This window comes from Aulonocara sp. 'chitande type north' Nkhata Bay, linkage group LG17 (genome assembly GCF_057382095.1).
Source record: "Aulonocara sp. 'chitande type north' Nkhata Bay isolate Kocher_YH1m ecotype deep benthic linkage group LG17, A_spYH_male_GT1.1, whole genome shotgun sequence".
Taxonomy (NCBI): Eukaryota; Metazoa; Chordata; class Actinopteri; order Cichliformes; family Cichlidae; genus Aulonocara; species Aulonocara sp. 'chitande type north' Nkhata Bay.
The window spans coordinates 14,211,266-14,235,298 of record NC_141360.1 but is presented as its reverse complement, the minus strand read 5'-3'; the positions used below and the strand labels follow the sequence as shown (position 1 = coordinate 14,235,298).

Here is a 24,033-nt window from a genome sequence, read left to right as displayed (position 1 = left end):
ACATGGACTAGATGACCTGCTGAAGTTGAAATTGAAAAAGAAAGGTGATTTAAGTAAGTTTGAATGTTGGCTATTGGTAGCAGATGGGTTTTTCTTGTCAGAACTGCTCATCTGCTGGGCTTTTCCCACACAGCTTGTAGAGTTTAAAGAAAATGGTCAGTTACCTGGGTGCAAATATCTTCCTAATGTCAGAGGTCAGAGGTGAATGCCCAGAGTGCTTAGAGCTATTATTAGGCAACTGTAACTCAAATCACCACTCGTTCAAACCAAGGCATGCAGAGGAGCATCTCTGAACAACATGTTGAACCTCGAGGCAGATGGACTGTACGGGCAGAAGACCACACTGAATACTGCTGCTGTTAGCAAATGACAGGAAAATGAGGCTACAGTTTGCATGGATTTCCCAAAATTAAACAATAGAACATGGAAACACGAGCCTCTGTTTCTGCTGCTACATTCAAATCTTGTCAGAATTTCCCATAAGCAACATGAAAGCAAAGATCCATCCTGCATGTAATGGCTCAGGTTGGTGGTGGTGTAAGGGTCCAACCTGGTACTAGCGAGGTGACAAAAAAAAGGCCAGTGAATGTATTATCGAAGGACGGACCAGTTGATTGGGTGAAGATCAGCATCAGCTGTTGACTGTCGTGTCACATCAATCTTTAGCTGGCTAGATATTTAAAAATGTCTAAAATTGTGTGAGGAGGATTTTAAAGCCATTCAAAAATCAATAACAACAAATTCAAACTAAAAAGACAAACAGTGGAATTAACCAGATTGTAAAAGTGCTTTATCCAGAGTTATCGAGAATAAGAAAAAAGAAATGTCTGACAGCTTCTCTAGGAGTGGTGGGAAGCTTAAAGAAGAGTATCGCAGAGCCTTAATGGTTAAATATCGAACTATCTGCAAAGCTAAATGATACAATATCTTTTGTAACTGAGCAAAATGCCACTGTCATCAAGTTAATTATGGTCACTTTTGCCGTCTGCAAGCCGCCCGAGTGGCATCGTGGGAAAATAAGCACCTGCATTGTGTTAGGGATCAGCAACTATGCACAACAATGTAAAGAAAACAATGTAAAGAAGCAACGGGGGCCATGAGGCCTCAGTTGGGACCTGACCCAGTGACCTCCTAACCCTCCCCCGCCCCTCCAGACCAGGACGTGCTTAGAGTCTGAAGGAAACGATGAATGCAATGTTCTCTTTCTCCGGACTTTACATGAAAAGTTTCTTTCTCAGTTTAACTGGGTTTTTAAGCTCTTTGCTACGTCTTTATCTCCCTGTCTTTCTCTCTTGTTTCTAAGGTTTGGTCGACACCCAGTGTTGATCCTTTCGGTGCTTTTCATGCTGGTGTTTGGTCTGAGTGTTGCCTTCTCTGTAAATGTCACCATGTTCAGCACCTTGCGCTTCTTTGAGGGTTTCTGCTTGGCGGGCCTTGCTCTCTCCCTCTACGTGCTCAGTAAGTACAAGCCTTCACCTTCTCATGCCTGTTTGCTTGGTCTTTTTCTTCTCTCCTTTTTCTGTTCTGTTCTCTTTCCTGGTGTATCCTTTGCTGTGTTTGGCAATGGCAGTAATGCTATTATGAAAGCCTAGAATAATCTGCTAAAGCCGAAATGAATTTGATCATAACTCAGCAACAGTTAAATGTATCGACTGATATCTTGGGTGGAAGTTTAAATACTCCAGCATAATTGATCATTTCTAAACACTCCACCTTGACCTCTTTGGAAAACATCACACAGTCAAGGGAATCATAACTCAACTTTGATGCTTAGAAAAACTAACTGCACTTAAACTCGCCTACTTAGCTCTCTGAGGTGTAAGTCATCATAGGTAGTAACACTAACCCTGGCCCTGAATCTCTATTAGGAGCTTCCATTAGTGGATCTGGTGGCTGAATCTGAAGTATGATATGCTTTTATTGTTAAAGTTAGCTGCTACAGCACACCATGATACTCTGTTGCTCAATGTTAAAGTGGAATATGTTTTACAGTAAGGTTGTTTTTTCACTCCAAACATATTCTCCTTGTGTCACGTTCTGCAGAAGAGTCAGAGGTTTTTAAAACCGACACCAGATACTTTCAATTTGACCCCTTTGCATTCTTCACCGCTTCGCTCACTCTTTCTCATTGCTCTGTTTGCCCCCTCTTTCTCAGGCCACAATGAGATTAGTCATACATTATGAAGATAAGGCTTTGGGGTGGGTTTTGTCCCTCTCTGCAGGGGTCCTGGATAAATCTCATCTGAACTGCTTTTGAAAACAAACAAGCAAAATAGATTCCCCTGAGCTGTCTGCCAAGAGCCTTGTGAGGAATCAGATTTAATCTGTGATGGATATGAGAATATTTGTTTTTATGGCTTATAAATCCAATATTTGCACGAATATACTGTTCCAATGGGGGATGATCATATTGTAAACATGACCAAAGTTTTAAATAGCGAGATCAGTCCCTATGCTATTAATCCCTGTAAAACAACAGCTCGGGCTTCAGGCTGCTCTAAAATGCTGTTTTCAGGTAGTTTTTTGTACTCTTGGCTCTGCTGTGAGCACAGAAGCCCCTCGCGATCAGGAAACAAAGTGTTAAAGGGAGGGGAAGGGAGCTAAAAGATGAACTGTGTGGCTGCATGAAGGCCCAGTATAAGATGCATTAGGGTTGTTTTGAACTATGAATCATGAGTGAATCAACAAGTCCAAGAATAAAAATGTGTAAATGGAAATGAACATAATAGGTTTCGCTTTGATATTACTGATAACCACTTGGAGTTTGGGTCGTTACAAAGAATATGATATAATAGAAAATGTACGAAAGGCCACAGAATATGATCTCCTCACTCCTTCAGTACTGTACTCGACTGTTAGTATGAGGTGTTTGTGGTGATGTGCTGTGCACTGTGGCCAAATCTCCAATGTGGTCTTGTTTGTCCAAAGGACGTTGTTTCACAAGTTTTGTGGTTTGTTCATCTGCAGCTTTACAAACCTAAGCTATGCTGCCAAGTTCTTGTTCCAGAGAAGAGAAAACATCTGTGTGGTCGCAGAAAATAGGCAGGTGTACAGACCTTCACACGAACCCTTGCACTAACAGTCTGATGACTAAATGTACGTCACTGGGACCCAAGCAGACCCTAGTGGACTCGCAGCCGTGGAAAGTATGATCCCCGCTTTAATACTTGTATTTCCTATGGAAGCAGTAAGGATGTGCTTAGCTTTTTCTCGGGGGCGTCATGTTCGTGGGCTGTCAAATTTTTAAAAATGTCATTTAAACAAAAGACGTTGTTTCCCACCTTGTTCCTAAAAAGTCAGAAGCCTGTTTTTTGTTTCATTATCATTATTGAACTTTTTTCTCACATACATGAATGTCACACAGCATACATTTGATCCTCTGTTTCTATACTTGGCTAATGAATTGCTTCACCCCTTTCGCTGCTGTTTTCACAGTCTGCTTACTAAAGAAAAATGTCTGTAGCTCGGGGCAGTTTTTCTGTGTTTCACTTGTTTGTGTGTTCCAAGCTAACAATGATGGGATAAGTAACTGTTTGTGTGTGGGATTATTTTTGTGTGTGTGTGTGAGACAACAGATTGTCTGTATGCACTTTGAAGTGCAACAAAAAAGGTGTTTGTGTGAGGTGTGGATGCATGCAGTAGGAGGAACATTCGGCTCCCCGCCACAGATTGGTGCTCTTTGAAGTGAACTCAGACTATGACAGTGAAAATAGATGCTGGCATCCCATTAACAGTAAAGACTATATACTGTACTTACACCTGACAACAGAACAGTGGAACACAGTTTGCAGTTGTTTTCATTGCAAGCTAAAAACACACACATGCAGGTGGAACTGTTAATAGAAAATTTCTTCATACTCTACTGGTATCACCTTCTGTTGTTTGCCAAGAGAGGTAGAGTAGGACAGAAATAGTGAAGTCAGTCAACGACATATTGTTTTGTTCGTTTGCCTGTAATGGCTACCTTGGATTTAATTTTAAGTGGTCGTTTCCTTTTGTTTCATCTTCGAAGCACCTGGTATTCCCCAGGCAGCTTAATGATGCCGTGACTGTGCTATCTTCTCTGAGATCTAGGAAAGACGTCCTGCAGTGCAAGAGAAACACAGCAAGCCAGGCGATCGGACAAGCTGGGAATCTTTCTAAGTTTGCATCCTATCTTATGTGGAAAGCAGTCAAAGCAAACTGACCAAACTGTCTCCACACAGCTTTCAGGCTGAGCTCCTGCTTTTTTAACAACTTTTATTGCGTAGGATGCTTTAGAAAATGGTTTACTCTCAGTCAACTGCTGACAATTAGAGGCTCAATAAACACGTCCATTTTCCAAGTTTGCAAATCGTTTCGTTTTGTTTGAACTTTTCAAAAGCCTAGTTTTAACTCGCTCACTTAAACAGTCATCAGTTATGGCTGCAGACGGAAACTATAACAGCAATTTCTATGGAGTACCCTGATACTCCCACAGTCCAAAGATATGCATGTTATTCTAACTGGTGATTCTACACTGCCCTTAGCTGTGAATGTGAGTGTGAGTAATTGTGTCTATGTTCACTGCTCACTGATAGGCTGGGGGCAGGTGAAACTAAATGAAGGTCATGTGATTGAACTAACCAGTCAAGAACGCTCCTTTTTGATCATAACCCCCCCTATGGCTGGCTATTCTGTAATGTTCAGTATTATTATCCAGCTGCACTGCGCCATAACAGGGGAACCGGGTGCATAAAGGGGCCAGATGTTTACAGCCATTATTGATGTAAACATTCTCAAATTAAAGCTCAGAGGCAATATTTTAATCCCAAAGTCATGTTACATTTCAAACCCAATGAGCTGTAGTAGGGAAGCAAAATAATAGAGAGTGTCTCAGTGTTCTGAACGTGCTGTTAAAAACAGATGCTGAGGAACAACAGAGGCACATAATTGCAGTGTCTGTTGGACTGCTGAGTTGGAAATAGCATGCAGCAGGAAGAAGAAATGCAAAAATAAGCATGTAGCACGCGTGCTCTGTATTATAGATGATTTTGTCCATGCTGTGGATGCACTGCTCTGTCTGCATTATCGCGTCTAAAAACACTCTTCTCTGCCTGCCTCATCCTCCACCTCCTTTCACCCTCTGCTGCTGTGAATGCAGCGCTGACTTCCAGTTTCTAAATCCAGCAGCTCTCCAGCCCTTTCCATTTCCCCCCTCTTTGCTTACCTCAACTTCCCCATTCACACCATCCTCTTCCTCCTCCCTCTCTCCCTCACCCTTTCACCCCATCATCCTTATTACTACCAGCGCTCACACAATCGCGCGCTCATTTTCTGGAGGCTCATTTAAAATCTCTCATCTTTTAGTTATCTCTCTATAGCACACAGCACATAATAAAATCCACTGAGCTGCCGTGAAGCTTGCCTAATATAAATGTGTTCACGTGCACGTTGTAGTGTGTTGTAGTGCGTTTTTGGTTGTTTCACAATTTCTGCACGGGCTTATTAGTTTGTAATATGGCACCTTCCTCTGAGTTGTCCTCTGGGAACTGCAGGGGATAGCGTTTCCTTTTCCTCGTGCTTTTTTCCTTCTTATTCTGTCTGTTTCAGAAGAGAATGCTGAGCCTCGTCATGAAAACATGGCTGACAATTATGCACGCTTTGGACAAAGTATTTAAAATAGACCTCTGTTCCACATTTTTTTAAACTTTTGAGTTGTGGGCCATGGATTTTATTCAGGAGATGGTTATATTTACATTAGCTGCTATACTTCCAATGAGAAACAGTCTTTTTAAAACCAACAAAATCTAATGAAGCATGTCAACTCACTGCCAGAGAGGCATTCAGTCAGACGCCAGGCACTTTGTTAGCTTTGCGTTTTGCACTTTGCTTTTCCTTTTTTCTTACGACTTTTTTCACTTGCTGCTTTACACGCTGAGAACAACACTGACGCCATAACTTGATGTGTCCGCTTTTGTGTAACGAGCCACACCAACACCCTGGCATTAACTGACCTGCTGGGAATAAGAGCCTGCAGTTATGCAGTTACTGCAGTTATGCAGTTACTGATTTGTAAGCCACCCAAAACTGAGAAACTGGGTGTTTGAATCCAAAACCTGGTGGACTTGGTTCCAACTCATGCTTACATACAATAAGTCTGTGGTGGGAGTGGGATCCTTCCTCCAGTTTTGCGTAACATCATGATGTATTTCCATTTGAAATTTGGATTTTCTGGTTAGCAGGTTAACCCACCAAGCATCCAACATCCACAGATGTTAAATTTTGGACTTACAATTCAGACATTATTTTCTTTTTGTTCAAACACTGAAAACAATCCTGGAGACATAGTCTTCTTGAAAAAGTGTACAAAAATATGCTTTTTTACAGCAGTAATTATTGACAAAATTCACTGGTTCATAGACCATATGTGAACATGCCATGTAGTTTATAGTTCTCATATAACCCTGAATATATCCAAATATAGAGCACCTTTAGTGCACGTTGATTTTATTTTTTTGTCAAATACAAAACGCACAGTGCGTCATGGTGTGTTGTACTTACATGTACTTTTTTGATATCTCGTATAGCCCAATGGTACTTCAGTACAGTACTGAAAAAAGTATTTTCACCTTGTTTTCAGACTACATTTCCTTGTGTGGGTTTTAGCTCAGTATCAAAGTGCAAATTTTAGCCACAGCTGGCAGGTTTTTTTCAACAAAAGCTTGGCACACTCTGTGTGAACACACTGCACCATTTAACAGCTAAAGAGCCACGTAGTTCCCCAAGGACTCTTTGGACACAGACACAGTTTTAAAATGTATCTACTGGATGTGTAAATAAGCACATGTTCGCTAACAAGCTTACGAGAGTTTTATTTAGTTTAGTTTTATTTCTCATCATTGATTCGCTCTTCGTGTTCTTCCTTTTAACACCTGCTTTATTTCCTGATTAAGTTTGCCTGATGACTCCATTTCACCTTTAATAGATGTAAGTTCTGATTAAACAGCCGTTGTATATCTTGTTTCACATACTGTTCCTTCCTGCATTGCAATTAAGCTTGGAGAAATACATTTTTGTTCAGTAGTACCAATGATGACTGATAGTCAGCTCTATTTATAACTTGTTTACCCTCCCCAAAGTGTCCAAATGTCGTTGGCACATTCAAGTAAAAATAAGGACTCCAGACTCGATTCAGACTCGACACGAAAGAGTTTCTCTTGTACTGACGAACCTCCGACTTGACTTGAATGTTCTGGTTTGCAGCATACTGCGGCAGAAAAGTGGATTTTATGCTGCAGGAGTCATTTGAAAAGTTTATACAGACACATTTGGTAAGTTTCTTTTTCTCCATAAACTGGGTCAACATGTGAATCAAACATATGAATCCCAGCAGATTCACTGGAGCAACTGTAGAAAGCTGCAGAATTTTTAGTACCATTACTGAATCCTAGAGGGGGATTGGTATTCGCTTCTCAAAAGATTTTCAGTGAATGTAATTTGCATGGGCCCAGAAGAATTAGGCTGCAGTTGCGTTAGAGTAGTGGAACAAGGTTAATGCCTTTGCCTTTTCCTCTCTGTCTCTGCCCCTTGATTTCCTTGTAGGAAATGACAAAGACAAGCACTATACGGTGTATGCAGGTGTGTGCAGTTTTGAGCTCATGGTGAGGACTTCTGCTGACTCAGATGCTGTGCCCTTGTCAAGCTGTCTATGAAGTCACCCCCTTAGGCTGAAACAGATTTGTGTCATGACTGATTAATATTGTTTAGTCTATAAAATGCCACAAAAATGCCTAGCGGGGTTTCAGGAGCCCCATATGGTGTCTACATAGTGCTTGTTTGGTCTGTCCAAATTCCAATTGGTATTTTATTTTAAGTTAAATCCTCACATGCTAACAGCATGACTGTTTTCTGTTTTCTTTTTATTGTTGTAGGGTCTTTACCTTACAGTATAAAAGGCCTTGAGGCAACTGCTATGATTTGGTGCCATATAAACAAAACTGAATTGAAATTCAGGTGGAAGATTGATGGTATGAGCCTCAGCTCCACCAGTCTCGTGTTGAAGTGTCCTTGCACAAGATACTGAACCCTACATTTCCCCCAAAACATTCATTATTGTGAGAGAGACTGTATGTATTAGTTAAAAAGAAATAGAAAGTGCTGAATGAATGTGTGTGTGTGAATAGGTGAACAGTGTTATAAAAGTCACAAATCTTCACACTGGAGAGTAAAAGCTACTTTCAGCTGCTTCTATTCACAAAGGGTTAAAACAGTGGGTAGCTCTGCATGTTTGACTCTGCAAATTCCTTACTGCAGATGTCCTTCCTGACGCAACCCAAAGGGATTTGTGCTTCCTCCCAGGATCGAACTAGGGCTCGTGACGATAGAGACACCAGCAACCATAGTCAGTTGTCTTGTAGGGGCCAGAGCAGGCGACGTTAAGGGAAATTTAAAACTGCTGGCTAAGGGTAAACATAACTTCAATAAATTATAACATTATATTTCACATCGGTAGTAATGACACCGGGTTACGTCAGTTGGAGGTCACTAAAACCAATATTGAATTGTGTGTTACTTTGCCAAAACAATGTTGGACTCTGTAGTTTACTGTAGTTGGTCCCCTCCCCAATTGGACAGGAGTGACATGTTTAGCTGCATGTTCTCCTTTAATTGCTGGCTGTCTGAGTGGTGTCCAAAAAATGATGTGGGCTTTATAAATAATTGGGATGCTTTCTGGAGGAAACCTGGTCAGTTTAAGAGAGACGGCATCCATCCCACTTTGGATGGAGCAGTTCTCATTTCTAGAAATTTGGCCAAATTTATTAAAACACCCAAAACGTGACTATCCAGAGTTGGCACCAGGAAGCAGAATTGCAGTCTTACACGCCTTTCCTCTTACTTCTCGCCTCCTGTTACCCCCCCCCCCCCCCCCCCCAAAATCCCATCCCCACAGAGTCTCCACTGTGTCAGCTCCCAAACAGACAAAAAATAAACTAAAAACTAACTGTGAATTAATAATTGATAAACAAGTCAATTTACTCTGCCTGTTAGAAACCTGGTTGCAACAGGATGATTATGTTAGTTTAAATTAATCAACAGGCCGAGCAGGTTGGGGGGTGTCCAACCTTCTTTTTATCTAACAAATTCTTGAAGTAGTTCTAAAACAGCTAATTAATCATCTGCAGAGGAATAGACTATTTGAAGAGTTTCAGTCAGGTTTCAGAGCTCATCACAGCACAGAAACAGCTTTAGTGAAAGTTACAAATGATCTCCTTATGGCCTCTGACAGTGGACTCATCTCTGTGGTTGTTCTGCTAGACCTCAGTGCAGCATTCGATACTGTTGACCATAATATTCTATTAGAGTGATTAGAACATGCTGTAGACATTAAAGGTACTGCATCACAGTGGGTTAAATCATATCTATCTAATAGACTCCAATTTGTTAATGTAAACTGAGGGTCCTCTTCACACACCAAGGTTAATTATGGTGTTCCACAGGGTTCAGTGCTAGGACCAATTCTGTTTACATTATATATGCTTCCCTTAGGCAGTATCATCAGAAGGCATAGCATACATTTTCACTGCATGGTCGTCTCATGTCAATTTGTCATGTTTGTTGCGATTCTTAGTGTTCAATTACAACCTAACAAATCCCATCTCTCTCTTGGTTCTATTTCATGCTTAGCACTAATTAGCATCTTAGCTTGCAGTATTGTGAGCGAGCTAGCATACTAACAGTGGCATTTAACTTATAGCAACTCTGTAAGTTAAACAATTAAGAACAGTTAATGAAAGCTTGTTATAATAGTTTTGGGTGTTTGTTTGTTTTTTGGCTCCATTATAGCTTTTTGTTTCAGGAACACAACACTCCCTTTTTCCAAAATTTCAACAATATCTTTTCCCATCACCAGCTGAGCTATAAATCTTCGTCATAATCGCAAACACAGACTGTGGTTCTCACTCTGAGCTCATGCTGTTAGGAAGCTAATTGTCTCTCCATGCTGTTCTCATGCCGGAGGCAAGGTTAGCCAGGGAGCAGCAGACAACATAAAAGTGTGTGTATGTGTGTGTGGTAGTACTATCAACCATTCATCATTGAAAATTAGTTTGACCATTCTATCAGCTTCTTTTTATTCAGACCCTTTTTCTTTCTGTATGACTGTTCACTTTTAGATGCAAAGTATGAGAAGCTGTGGGGGGATTAAAAAAACTGTGGTGGTGCTGGGGGTGGAGGTGCTTTTATGGAGGGTGTGAAAGCTACTTCAACCACACTGATGAGCTAGAGGGAATGGGGGGGGGGGGGTGCACACAGGAGGGAGGGTGGCAGTGGGCAGTGAGATAATCAGCACAAGGAGAGCCATTCTCCCACTCAGCTGGAACAAAAGGTCCTTGCCAGCATGCCTGTTTGTGTGTGCGTATTGATATCCCAGTAGAGTCAGCAGGATCAGGCTCCTCCCCCAGAGAGTTGGGTAGCATTTTTTTTTTTTTTGTGAGGTTACTTTAGGGATACATTGCCTTTGCCAAAGTACAGTTGATTTTCTCTTTTCGATTGTGATTCAGTCTTATTGACTGTGAACAAAGGTAATATTGAGTGACTGCAGCTCAAACTGACTACATGTGCATACTAGCTGAGTAAAAGTGCAATAATAATTTTATATTTCCAGATGATAAAGTTTGGTGTTTAGTGTTGTCTGTAAGTAAAGCAAATTAAGGTTTAACAAACAAAACTTTTTAACCTTACAATAGCGAATTTTTGTATTTCGACACACCCGTAGAATACAAAATGCAAAGGGTTTGATTTGACAGGAGAAGATGCAAAGAATAAGATAAGATGGAGTCAGATGATCTGTTTGTTTGTGCTTAGCTAAAGACAAGATTAATATTATAGTAGGTAGCATGTCTAGAACACTGGCATACCCCTAGACTCTAGGGGTATGCTTCTCGCTTCAGGTGCAAGAGGTTCTGGGTTCGAATCCTGGACGAGCCTCCATTTGTGTTGCATCCCCCCCTGACCATGGTGGGGGCTAAGGCAGGGAGGAGACATTAACACAAGACCACCAAAATTAACGAAGACGGACAACAGCTAGGTTAATAGTCAGGCAGGATTTCATTCTGTTGTCATGCCTTGACAACAATGAACTTGACAACCAAAAAAAAAGTGGGGAAGGAGGACCAATCGGTTGAGCCAAATCAAATAAATTAACAAAACAAAAGGAGGTCAACAGCTTCCCTGAGTCTAAATAAAGCAATATGCAAAACAAAAGGCCCGTCTAGCTGCTCGACAAAAAAGTCCAGTCAAAACATACAAAAGTGGCATCAGCCGCATAACCTAGTGTCTGTAACAGTCAAACCTCTGCTGCCAGTGTATAGGGTACCCCAAGCTTACTTGTCCAGCCTCCCACCAACACACTCTGTTTTACGTACACAGAAGCCTACAAACAAGAGTTCCACAAGAGTCAGAAGCTGCCCAGCTGTCCAGGGAGCTGCTCTTTTCTATTGATCCCTGGCAAGCTATTGACCTACTGTGCCCAGGTCAGCCAATAGACGTGTGCCAATTATCTTTGAATTGGCCAATAGGTGGAGGCTTGACACCTGAAAGACAGGAGCAACAGAAAAACAGAGCAACGTACTCTGGCATGTAACAACTCTTTACCATGTTCTCAGATCACTCCAATGTAAATTAATGAAGGAATCAGTCCAGTTTTTACTGCAATCTTGCCAAATAATTTCACATGGATGGTCCTTTTATAGCCAAGCATTTTGCATGATTGCTTAAAGCCAGTTTTTTAAACATGATTTTTTAAAAAGAAATCTAGTAATTAGGTGTATCATGGAAAATGTATATTGTAAATAAAAATCACAATGAAATTAAAGTGAAAATGTGGTAAAAACACACTGGACCTGAACTGTAATACCATCACTGCCGTTCCAATTGTGAATGATCGCACGCGTCTCACGTCCTCGGGAAGTCTGGACTCCCGAATGAACTTTCCAGGTACAAACTAGCATGTAAACAAGTAAAAACTTGCATACTTGGATATTAAGAAACAGTCAAGGAGAAGAAGAAGCTAAAATTTGGACCCACAAATTTTTGTGAGAGTAGTAGTATGTCTTCTACTCTTTTTGGGACTTTTTACCACCACTTCTGGAGAATCTGTAAGCCAAGCCATTGTTTACTGTAGGGAGCAGCTGCTAGCACTGGGCAACAGGAAAGTACTCCTGGAGGAGCGACCCAAGATTCCGAAGGAATTACGACGTTGGAGGAGGGGACGCAGGGCTGGAGTGAAGTACCAGGAAAGAAGGAGACGGTACAAACCAAGCATTCCATCCATTCTCATGGGTAATGTAAGATCTTTACCCAACAAGATGGAAGAGCTAATTGCGCTAACCAGACTGCAGTGGGAGTACAAGCAGAGCAGCCTCCTCCTGTTCACTGAGACATGGCTCAGGGACCACACACCGGACTCTGTCATAACTCTGGATGGCTTTCAACTGGTTAGAGCGGACCGGAATGCAAAGGAGAGTGGTAAGAGGAGAGGTGGTGGACTAGCAATGTATGTCAATGAGAGATGGTGTAACCCGGGGCACATCACTGTGAAGGAACAGAGCTGTACCAAAGACATTGAACTGTTGGCAGTTAGCGTCCGGCCATACCACCTGGCCAGGGAATTTTCACACGTTATTGTGCTGACTGTTTACATCCCACCCTCGGCCGACGCTACAGCAGCCTGTGATTACATTCACTCCACTGTCTCTCAGCTACAGATGGCACATCCGCAGTCCCTCATTATTATTTCTGGGGACTTCAATCATGCCTCACTATCTGTCACTCTCCCAAACTTCTCCCAGTACGTTGACTGCCATACAAGGGACAGCAAAACCCTGGATCTATTGTTTGCCAACACAAAGCAGGCTTACAGTGCATCACCCCTCCCCCCGCTTGGCCACTCAGACCACAACCTGGTCCTTCTCCACCCCACCTACACTCCTATGGTGAAGAGGAACCCCCCCACGAAGAAGGTGATAAGGGTGTGGTCTGAGGAATGCACTGAGGCCTTAAGAGACTGTTTTGAATGCACAGACTGGCAGGAACTCTGCAAGCCTCACGGTGAGGACATCGACGCCCTCACTCACTGCATCACGGACTACATTAATTTCTGTGTTGAGAACACTGTGCCTACCAAGAAGATACAGTGTTTCTCAAACAATAAACCGTGGGTCACAACAGAACTGAAGGCCCTGCTGAACAAGAAGAAGAGTGCTTTCTGGTCGGGAGACAAGGAGGAACTTAAGAAAGTCCAAAAGGATCTTAAATACAAGATCCGAGAAGGCAAGGAGTGCCTCAGGAGGAAGATGGAAAACCAACTCCAACAGAAAAACGTCAGAGAAGTCTGGAGGAACATGAAACAAATCTCCGGACATTTCCAGGACAATGGAGGAGCCACAGTGTCTGCTGGCCGGGGGTGGGCTAACGACTTGAATCTGTTTTTTAACAAATTTGACAATGGCCCACTTATCACCTCTCCCACCCCCCAGGTTCCATTAACCCCCCTCCATTTGCCGCCCCCCCTCCGGGTGCAATGCCATTGTCACCTGAGCTCTCCTCTCACCACAACCCTGCTTCACCCCCTTCACACATCTATCCACAACAAAGCAAGCCCCACCCCCCACTCCAGCCCAGTCTCACATCACATCTACTTCACAGCTGATCAGGTGAGAAATCAGCTCAAGAGGACGAAGGCAAGGAAGGCAGCAGGTCCGGATGGAATCTGCTCCAGACTGCTCACGGACTGTGCAGAGCAGCTCTGTCAGGTGGCCCTGTACATCTTCAACCTGAGCCTGAGCCTGGAGAGGGTTCCTGAACTGTGGAAGACTTCCTGTGTGGTTCCGGTGCCAAAAATCGCACACCCCAGGGAGCCCAACCACTTCAGGCCTGTTGCCTTGACTTCTCATCTGATGAAGACCATGGAAAGGCTCATCATGCACCACCTTCAGCCACTGCTGGGCTCAGAGATGGACCCCCTGCAGTTCGCCTACTGTTCTGGAATTGGGGTGGATGATGCTGTCATCTACCTGGTACACCGATCCCTCTCTCACTTAGAGCAGGCGGGGAGCACTGTGAGGATCATGTTTTTTGACTTCTCCAGTGCTTTCAACATCATCCAACCTGCACTACTGAGAGGGAAGCTGGAGGGAGCCGGAGTAGGCAAACAGCTGACTGCATGGACCATCGACTACCTTACCAACAGACCACAGTATGTGAGGCTCCATGACTGTGTCCGAGGTGGTAATCTGCAGCACGGGGGCACCACAGGGCACGGTTCTCTCACCTTTCCTGTTCAGCCTTTACACTTCAGACTTCTGTTATAATTCGGACGATTGCCATATACAGAAGTTCTCAGATGATACAGCCATCATTGGATGCGTATCAGATGGGAATGATCGGGAATACAGGGGGGTCATCAGTGACTTTGTTGGCTGGTGTGAGACCAACGTACTCCAAATCAACGTCGGCAAGACAAAGGAGATGATCATAGACTTCAGGAGGAAGTCACCCCCTACAACACCGGTGAACATCCAAGGGAAAGACATTGAGATAGTGGACTCTTATAAGTACCTGGGTGTTCACCTCAACAATAAACTGGACTGGACTACAAATACAGACGTCCTGTATAAGAAGGGCCAGAATCGACTCCACCTGCTGAGGTCCTTCGGAGTCTGCAGGACTCTGTTAACGACATTCTATGACACTGTGGTAGCATCTGCCCTTTTCTATGCAGTGGCCTGCTGGGGGAGTGGATGCACGGACAGGGACAGGAGCAGGATTGACAAACTGGTGCGGAGGTCTAGCTCCGTGCTGGGATGTCCCCTGGAGTCTGTAGAGGTGGTTGGTGAGGGGAGGATGTTAGTAAAGCTGACATCCATCATGAACAACCCACATCACCCACTGCATGAGTATGTGAGTGGGCTGAGCAGCTCCTTTAGTCAGAGACTGAAACACCCTCGCTGCAGGAAGGAGCGCTTTCGCAGATCATTCATCCCAACAGCAGTTAGACTCTATAACTCCTCAATCACGATGTCATAAGTCACTGGACACTGTGAACATCCACGGTCACCACTTCATGCATAATGGACCTTCCATGACCTTCCAAGCTATATAGTTTATGTCTTCCATATTTCCAACTATATCCATAATCACATACTGTGTATGCTACCATTGTATATAGTGTATTATCTTACTTTTTTCATTGATTGTACTTATTTGTATTTTTGTATTTCCTTCATATATCTGTACCTGAGCTGAGGCGATGCAAAAATTTCCCCGCTGTGGGATCAATAAAGTCTTGTCTTATCTTATCTTATCTTATCTTATCTTATCTTATCTTATCTTATCTTATCTTATCTTATCTTATCTTATCTTAATACATATTAGACACATTTAGCACTGATGGCTTGACATGGGTTAAGGCAAATGCTTAAAGCTGAAGTTGCATTCACTGTTGTTTTGGGTAATGAGTTATCGTACAGTATACATATCCTGCTGAAACAAAGCTTGTTTATTTAAAGTCAGCGACTTGTATTTTTAGCTGCATCATCCTTGTCATTTGGTCTTGTTTCCTACGAAGTGCACAGAGCTTAACTGAAGCTTAATAATGGCCACCTGTTGCTGCCTTATACAGGGTTGAGTTTTCTGGGATAAACAATGCTAAATTGCTCAGCAGGGTGGATATAAAAAGCAGAGTTGGGTGATTTTCTCAGTCTGTTTGTCACCATTAGCGACCTCTTTCACATTAGACTCAGTCGTTCGATCTGCTGTTGAGTAAATTATTGATTTGTGCAGTTTTAATTGTACAGACTGACCGAGATCTGGGAACAGCGTGTGGTTACTAAACACACAGGACAAGAAACCGATATGAAAATAAAGCCGATCAGCAGAAGTGTAACTAAGCATCCATCACATTCACATCCTGGGTCAACTCTGGCTCGTGGTCTGACTTCTCAGTTTCTTTTTGTGATTTGAGATAAAGTTATTATTTATTTATTTATTTTACATTGGAAACATTTGGATTTGATAATTTACATTTAATGCTATATTTTTAGACCGCTATGTTAAAAAATAGTGAAAAGCTGTATACTGCTCCCATCACTGGGCCAGAGACAGACTCACACTGTCTTTTTGGCTAGAAAAAGTAGAAGCAGAAGGCCAGGTTAAGGATTATGGGTCAGTGCAGTTTCCTTCATCTGTTTTGGACCTTGTGTGGGAAGATTTTTGACTCAGGTCTAAGGAAGAAAAACAGTTCAAGGGAATTTCAGTAATACCTTTAACCTCTAGCTGAATCATTTTCCTTTCATTCTTTTATCTGAAAATCTTAGTCATCTTTCCATCCCGCCTCCTTCTTCCTCATTGTGTTTTTCTCTGTATTTCCTCCTCTCTCTCTCTCTCTCTCTCTCTCTCACTCTCTCACTCTCTCACACACACCAGTCTTTATTATCATTCCTCTGGTGATTCCACTGATGAATGGAGGGACTTTTGGAGGGTTAGGTAATTTGTATTCAGTCCCTACTCTACTTTCTTTACTCTGTCAACCCCCCAGCCCAGCTTCCTCTCTCTGCCTCACAATAACAAGTGACAGTACAGGTTAGTGAGTATAGTGAGTATGCCCCCATTCCTCCCTTCTCATCCACCAACAATGGTCACCTTCAAAAGGCCCTTGCCATATGGGCCAGGCCATCTGGACTGTGCCATGTTACAGGCAGTAAGGGAAAGGATAGGAGCCCAGTCACGTGGGAAGGACTTAAAGGACGGTTCCAGCGAAAAGCTCACCGAGCAGCTGAACTCACTCACACGCTTCCACATGCAGTCCATCCTAACTTAATGAAGAGGCCTGGTGTTAAACTAGTGCGCTCTCAGGGGAAGGATCAGCAATAAGTGTTCAATAATTCATGACAGGAAATTCAGTGCCTACCTCACCATTAAACAAACACATGCTCTTTCAGGCCATTAAGACAGCTGCAAGTTTATAATGGTAATCACATCCAAACACACAGAGCGCATACATAATTTATTCGCCTATCGTGGCGCACTGACACCAAAGGAAGCCATGTTTTCTGTAAAATGAAGTCTTTTTGTTCTCGTGCTTGTCTTTTTATTTTAGGGATCGAGCTGTGTTTGCCAGGTTGGCGTTTCTCCATGACTATGGTGGCCAGTTTTCTTATGGTGGGCGGGCAGCTATTGATGCCAGGGGTGGCCGCTCTGTGTCGCCATTGGCCAAACCGGGATGACTGGCAGGTCCTGCAGATCGTCATAATCAGTCCTTTCGTACTGATGCTGCCATACGTCTGGTGAGTCCCGCCCTCTGAAGAAAATCCACAGCTCTGAGCCAGGCGATGGCTTGTACAGTACACACGGCACCACACAAGCTCGCTCCGATTTTACAAACAATAGTCTCTTTCTCCTCTTGTTTTCTTCTGCCCTCACTTGTTTCTTTCTTGCGTTTACAAATCTTCTGCTCATCCTTTGTCTGCTTCTCCTCGCCATCCCCCTCTTTCACTCCCTCTACAGGATTTTTCCCGAATCCCTGCGCTGGTTGCTGGCCACCCAGCATTACCGGCGGTCCAAAGCCATGATGCTGCAGATCGCCAGGAAGAACCAAGTCGACATGACAACTGAGCCAAGCGGAGTTCTTACAGGTGAGGATGAATTCAAGAGGGAGCGAGAAGATGAAAGATCCCACAACCACTGGGCCACGAATTCTATTCTTTCTGTTGGTTTCCTTCAATTCTCTTCACTTTGCAATGTATTTAAATTGTCTGCAGTATGTTACATTACAGCTGCTGCTCGGTGTGATGAAATGAGCAAGCAAAGACACTGACATGCATATAAAACTGCTCAGACCATTGATATGATGAAATGCAAACGCAATAAGGTAAAGATCCACAGTCCTTTAGGTTGTTAATGATTTTTTATTATAATATACACAAAGTCTGACTTCCAAATAGTGCTGAGAGCATGTGCACTGTCAGTTAACAACAACATTGTTATCCTGTAAATCTCAGTTGAGTACGAAGCACCTGGGGTCTCATTTAAAAAGAATGTGTAGGATCCATACTATACCTGAGCAGAGAAGCTGAGATGGTGTGGACAAAAAATAGCAATAATAATTATAGAGCATGCCTATGCTCACCAGCTCAGAAGCTTCCCTTTATAAATCACGGTCAGTATAGAAATGTGTGCACTTCAATCAGTCTTCTACCCTTCCCTCAAAAAGCTGTTTTGCTGTGGTGAACTTGGCCCACTTTATAATAACTTGTGATGATATTTAGTGTAATGGATGTATGATGAAAAATATGATGTTGAGTTGGAGAAATATTTGATTCTGCTCATCTCAGTGCTGCCGTGGGTTACTGGCATTTCAATATTTATGATAAAGTAGATCCATAAGTACTACATTATAGGAAATCATACTTAACGTATGAGGTGAAGTATTATGTATTGGTTTTTACATCATGCCTTTAATTTAGCACCTCACAATGTGCATTGCTAATTTCTGTCTGTCTCCAAAATGTTCATAAGCGTGGGTCGGACTCTCTGTACCAGTGTGCACGTCAAGATTGCCTTTGAAAACTCCCAACTTGTGCGTGGGAAGTTGCACAGGCCTTTTTCAGACTTCATTTTCGGCGTGCGCCATGTTTATAAATGAGATCCCTGGCTATTAATTGTCTTGCGACAGATTTAACGTGTCTCACCTTTCTCTGCCACGACACTTCTTGTTCCCCCGAGATGGTGTTTGATTCATTGTCGCTGCTTCTCCCAGTAGCCAAGCAGTCAGAGGGATGATGAGAGTGGGCACAGTGATGTCCTACATCTATCTAAAGCCCCCCCAAAGCTCTTTAGCTTCTCCGTGCTAGAGATCCCTTATGGCCGGGTGCTCATTACCACCTGAAAGGGAAAGGTCTCAAGGTGTGCGTTTCATGTTTCCTACCAGAGCTGGAGCAGGAGCTGCACAAGAAACCCCAGAGGAGCTGCATTGTCAAGATGATGAGCACCAGGAACCTGTGGAAAAACATTGTGGTGCTGTGTGTCAACTCGTAAGTGTGTTGCGTTTGTGGTCCCGGCTTGTACAGTTCCTTTGCTAATAACAGCCAACATCCGTTGTGTTGAGAGCATGAATTACACATGAGCTGGTCTCCAGAGAATGAAGACATACTCAAACCTCACGTGCCCTGTGGCGGACGCATGTTTTAGGTGGCACCTCATTGGCCACTCTCTTATTCTGTGGTTTTGTCTTGATGTACAGTCTGACAGGTTATGGAATTCACCACTGCTTCGCTCGCAGTATGATGGACCCCGAGGCTCAGCCCACGGCTTTGTGCCATGCTGACTATTACACCATGGCGGGCATCGCCGTGGCAACCTGTCTAGCACTATGCCCTGCGGTCGGGCTGATGGGTCGGCGTGGAGGGCTGCTCACATTCATGATCATAACAGCCCTGGCATCACTGCTGCAGCTGGGTTTGCTTAACTGTAAGTAATAAAAAAATGCACAAGTAGACCATTCAAATCAACTTTATTTATATAGCTCCAAACCACAATCACCTTTGTTACACAATCACATTTTGTTACATAGATGCACTGTAATGCATCTACGGCCATGTTTTTTGGGGGGAGACCACTACCATCATGACAGAAGGGTTTTATCACAGGATAAAAGTGATTACTTAGAATTTTTTTTATAGCTACTAAAGTTACTGTAAAGTTTGACTCAAACGAAACTTTGGTGTGAAGGTCTAAAATACAACTAACTTTGTACAGACACCATGACTGTAATGTTATACTATCCTGTTGCCTTCAAAGTAAAACTATATTTCAAATAAGTAGCAAGCTATTAGCTAGGCATGCTAACTTTAGCCTCTCTTCTCAAAACTAATAGAAACATTGTTAATCCAGTCTTTACACTTTTCACCTCTTGTTTTTACTGGTGAAAATACCATGAATATATCCTTGAAACTTTTTGGAGCATGTAGTCATTATTTCAGGCTTCAGTGGTAAACTGTTCTCCTGAAGGCTTTTATTCTGCTTGTTTTGAGTCAGTGCTGTGCTGCTCTTTGTGCTTACTAATGACATCTCTCTTTTCTCCAATGCTCACTAATGGAATCCAGTGATTGGGAAGTACAGCCTTCGCCATGACACAGGTACATTTGCAGTTACGAGATTTATCATCTAAAACAATTAAAATGATAAACCTTTCCACTGGTTTGAGGAAAACTTAGTGATACACAGTAAACAATGTCATTTATGTCCCTGGAATCATGTTACATTTGTTGTTGCTGATTTTTATTGCTTGTTTCCTCTCTTTTGAACAGTTTTGCGAGACACTCTTAACAGGAAATTCTCTGTGGCCTTCTCCATAATTGGGATGTTCTCTTCTCATGCTGTCAGCACACTCAGCATTTTCTTTTGTGCTGAAATCACTCCTACTGTCATCAGGTGAGCCTGCATAGTCATAAACACAACATACATCTTATCAAAGCAAACAGTCTTATTACTTTAAAAAATATATCGTCTATTATGACAGTGTCTGCACACAGCTTTTGTTCTCAAATTGCATATTTGCTCCCTCTTGTGGTGTGTTTATGTTGCAGCTTTAAGGCAGGGATGACTCCTGGAGTTGCTTTCTCACTGTATATGCTTTATTTCACACTCCGATCATAACAAAAACATACAGCAGCTCCTCTCCGACTCCTAGCCCTTTGCTGCGGTGGAAAAAGAACCACTCCAAAACCCCTTCAAGGAACATATGTACAAAAGAGTTTTCCTAACACACCAATGGGGCGTTCAATGCCATCTGGTTAATATGAGTACTCTGGCAGAATAACAGTTCAAATGAAAAATATACCAGAACAAACAAGCAACCAAAAAAGAAGTGTGGGGTACCTTTGAACCAATGAACAAAGTATAACCATTTATACTTTTTAACATAACCCGGCCCCGTCGATATGTGTATCTCTCACATTTATGACTGACAAGTGTTTGGAAAGAAAAATGTGTGCCACATTATTGATTACAATGGCTCCACAGAAAACTGGTGAAAACGTGGCTTTATGGAAAAAGGGCTGTAAGAGGTTATGAAGGAGGTTCAGAGCAACAGATTTGACCAGATGCTGAGTGAAGACCGTTGTCAGCTTAAGAAAGTGATAAAAGTGGCTGAATAAAGCCTGCCATTTTAATACTCTTAAGTGGGATGTATCCTGCCCACTTTCAGCTCTGTACTCCTAATACATTAGCACCGTATGATTCACCAGTCAGAAAATCCACAAATACCCTACATTAGGCTTTGGTGCAACCTCTTCATCTGAAAGAAAAAAGCCATTTGAGCTCATTTCCTTTTCACTCCAGCCTCCAATTGTTCTGATTGGCTTTCCCTTACAAACAGAAGGTCCAAACAGCAGGTGGGTGGGGCTTCTATGCTCACAACTAGAGCTGTTTTTATGACATGACTAGGTGATGTGTTCTACTTTTGCAAATATAATACAGAGACAAAAATATAAAAAAAAGGGGTATGTATGTAGGCTGATCTCATTATTTGCATTGTGGTGACTGTGGCTCGAGTAGTAGACTGGGTCATCTACCAATTAGAAAGTCGTGGATCAATCTGTGACTCCTTACATCAGGGTTGGGGAACTCCAGGCCTGAAGGGCTGGCGTCATGCAGGTTTTAGATATCACACTGGGTCAGCACACTTGAATCAAATGATTCGTTCATTACCAGGCCTTTGGAGACCTTCGAGACATGTTAAGGAAGTAATTTAGGTAATTTAGGAGGTTAGAAAGCCTTTAGGCATAGTTAAAAAAGTGCTGCATGAGACAAGCTAAGTGAGGCCTGTAGTAGAAAGCTACTTTATAAGAAGCAGTCCATTTAAAGTTATTTGACCATGTTTATATCTCAAAAAATAAGAAGTCAACTTTTAATGATGTCCCAATCCTGTTGTATGAAGAATGCTTCTAGAATGCTGCTGTTTTTAGTGTAAGGTGCATCAGAACACCTTGGAAATAAATCAGCTCTGACCTCTTTTTCTGCAGGGGTGGAGGACTGGGCTTGGTCCTGGCTAGCGCTGGCTTTGGCATGCTCACTGCACCCATCATGGAGCTCCACAACCAGAAGGGCTACTTCCTGCATCATGTGATCTTTGCCTGCTGCACCCTGCTGTGCATCATCTGCCTCCTGCTGCTGCCTGAGCCACGGGGACAGCCACTGCCGGAGAGCCTGGCTGATGGAGAGACCTTTACCCGTCAGACCCTGCTCCATCCGGGAGAGCAGCACCTCCTTCTCGCCAAGAGTGATAGGGACTACTCCCGTGTTCAGGACACACCATTACATCTCTCAGCCACTGGGGGCGCTACAGTGGCAGCAGCCACCGCTCTGGCAGCGGTACCTGCCTCATACGCCCTTGCAACTGGTGGGGAGGTGATCGGGAATCATGCCATAGCCAATGGAGTGTGAGCAGCTTTGCAAGTTGTCTTCTGTGCTAATAACTGCTCCAAGCACTAACCTGAGCAAGCGATGACTGAACTTCCTGTACTTTAAGGGAAACTAATTGTTCATATGAACTCTTTTTATGTTGAGGATTCAGATGATGATGATAGTAAATTTGTGTCATTTGTAGTGACTATGATTCCTTCAGGAGTTGCCAAAAATATATTGTATTGAAGTCAGTGTATGTCAGATAATATGAGCGTCTTCAGTGGTGTTGGTGATTTTCTTGAGCCACCTTCTGCTCGAGGGTACAAGCAGACACAAGTGGAGAGACAAAGTACAGCAGAATAACTTTCAATAACGTGTGCTCTGAGTTTACTGTCTGTAGTTTTGACTCGTTGAAACTGGATTTCACTACATCTTAGATCTCTTTGTAGGTAGGTTATTTTGCACTAAATGTCAGAGACACAATCAAGTGTTTGTGATTTGCAGCCAACACATTGGAGATCCAGGGATTGGCTAAAGCCACTAACTTTTTGCATGAAAAGGGCACAAATGTTTTTTGTTTTGTTCTGTAGCATTGGTTAATACAATCTGTGACTCACTGTGCAATTCCCCAGCATTTATCAAGTAATTCTCAATTGACAGTGTAATTTTCAGTACCTTACAATACTTACCAACAGGTACAGTAAAACTATGTTTTACTGTACCCAGTTTTAAAGGAAAAAACTGAACAGGCTGTGGGGTGGTTAGCACTGTTGCCTCACAGCAAGAAGTATCTAGGCTCAAATCCAGTCTGGGACCTTTCTGACTGGAATTTGCATGCTCTCTTTGGGAACTCTTCCCACAACCTAAAGACATACACACATAGGGTTAGGTTAATCAGCGAATTTAAATCGGCTCTAGGTGTGAATGGTTGTCTGGTGGCTGCTCCAGTCTGCATGCCGAAGTATCCTTGGGCAAGATACTGAAGCCCAAGTTGCTCCTAACATGGAAAAATGTTTGATAGAAAGCACTTAGATCTAGAGAAAAAGTCCCTGTGTGAATATGAAAGAGTGATGTTCTCAAGTAGGGAAGCCCTATTTTAGAACCAGTCTATTTACCATTTACTCTTTGTGTTAGTCCTGTGATAAACTGGTGACCTGTCAAGGGTGTGCCCTGCATCTTGCCCTATGACAGCTGGGACAGCCCCCTCTGTAACCTCTTTGTATCCACTTAAGACGGATGAATTACACTGTAGTTATTTTTAGGTATTTGTTGTGTCAGAAGTGGAGGCCAGCATACTGTATCTCATAGCCTATACCCACAATAATACTACATTATCAAAAAATAAGTGGATGTTAGGCTACTCTTTAATATACCTCATACCCAGTGTAATACTAGGTATTACACGCTTGGCCTTTAGTCTAAACCCAATTGTCATTTCAAAAAGACAAAATTTCGACCTTACTGCTAAAACACTTGAAAGGTACTCAAAGATTAAAATGCTCAACGTACAATTTGTTTCTCATTTCCTTTAAACTCCCTTAATCTACTGTAACAACATTTTACAGAACCAGCGAGTATTTGTAGGCAACATTGAAGCTATTGCCCGGTTTG

At 42.7% G+C, this 24,033-nt stretch overlaps 2 protein-coding genes across 2 annotated transcripts in view; both read left to right on the top strand.

Annotated features, from left to right (window-relative positions):
• The window catches only part of slc22a23b (solute carrier family 22 member 23b), a 28,740-nt gene that overhangs the window by 3,331 nt on the left and 1,376 nt on the right, over positions 1–24,033 (top strand). Inside the window, exons 3-10 of the mRNA XM_086268723.1 lie at positions 1,304–1,458; positions 17,117–17,303; positions 17,524–17,651; positions 18,947–19,049; positions 19,259–19,485; positions 20,121–20,153; positions 20,325–20,448; positions 22,041–24,033. The exon at positions 22,041–24,033 is cut by the window's right edge and continues 1,376 nt beyond it. Of these exons, the coding sequence (XP_086124849.1) occupies positions 1,304–1,458; positions 17,117–17,303; positions 17,524–17,651; positions 18,947–19,049; positions 19,259–19,485; positions 20,121–20,153; positions 20,325–20,448; positions 22,041–22,461 (1,378 nt within the window). The 3' untranslated portion in view covers positions 22,462–24,033. The remainder of the gene's footprint in view (positions 1–1,303; positions 1,459–17,116; positions 17,304–17,523; positions 17,652–18,946; positions 19,050–19,258; positions 19,486–20,120; positions 20,154–20,324; positions 20,449–22,040) is intronic.
• Positions 12,138–14,330, top strand: LOC147309769 (uncharacterized). Its single transcript, XM_086269833.1, has one exon. The coding sequence runs from the start codon at positions 12,297–12,299 to the stop codon at positions 14,328–14,330; it is 2,034 nt and encodes a 677-aa protein (XP_086125959.1). The 5' UTR covers positions 12,138–12,296.

Bases quoted from the DNA above. Each gene is read 5' to 3' on its own strand.
- LOC147309769 (XM_086269833.1), top strand. From the start codon at position 12,297: ATGGGTAATGTAAGATCTTTACCCAACAAGATGGAAGAGCTAATTGCG.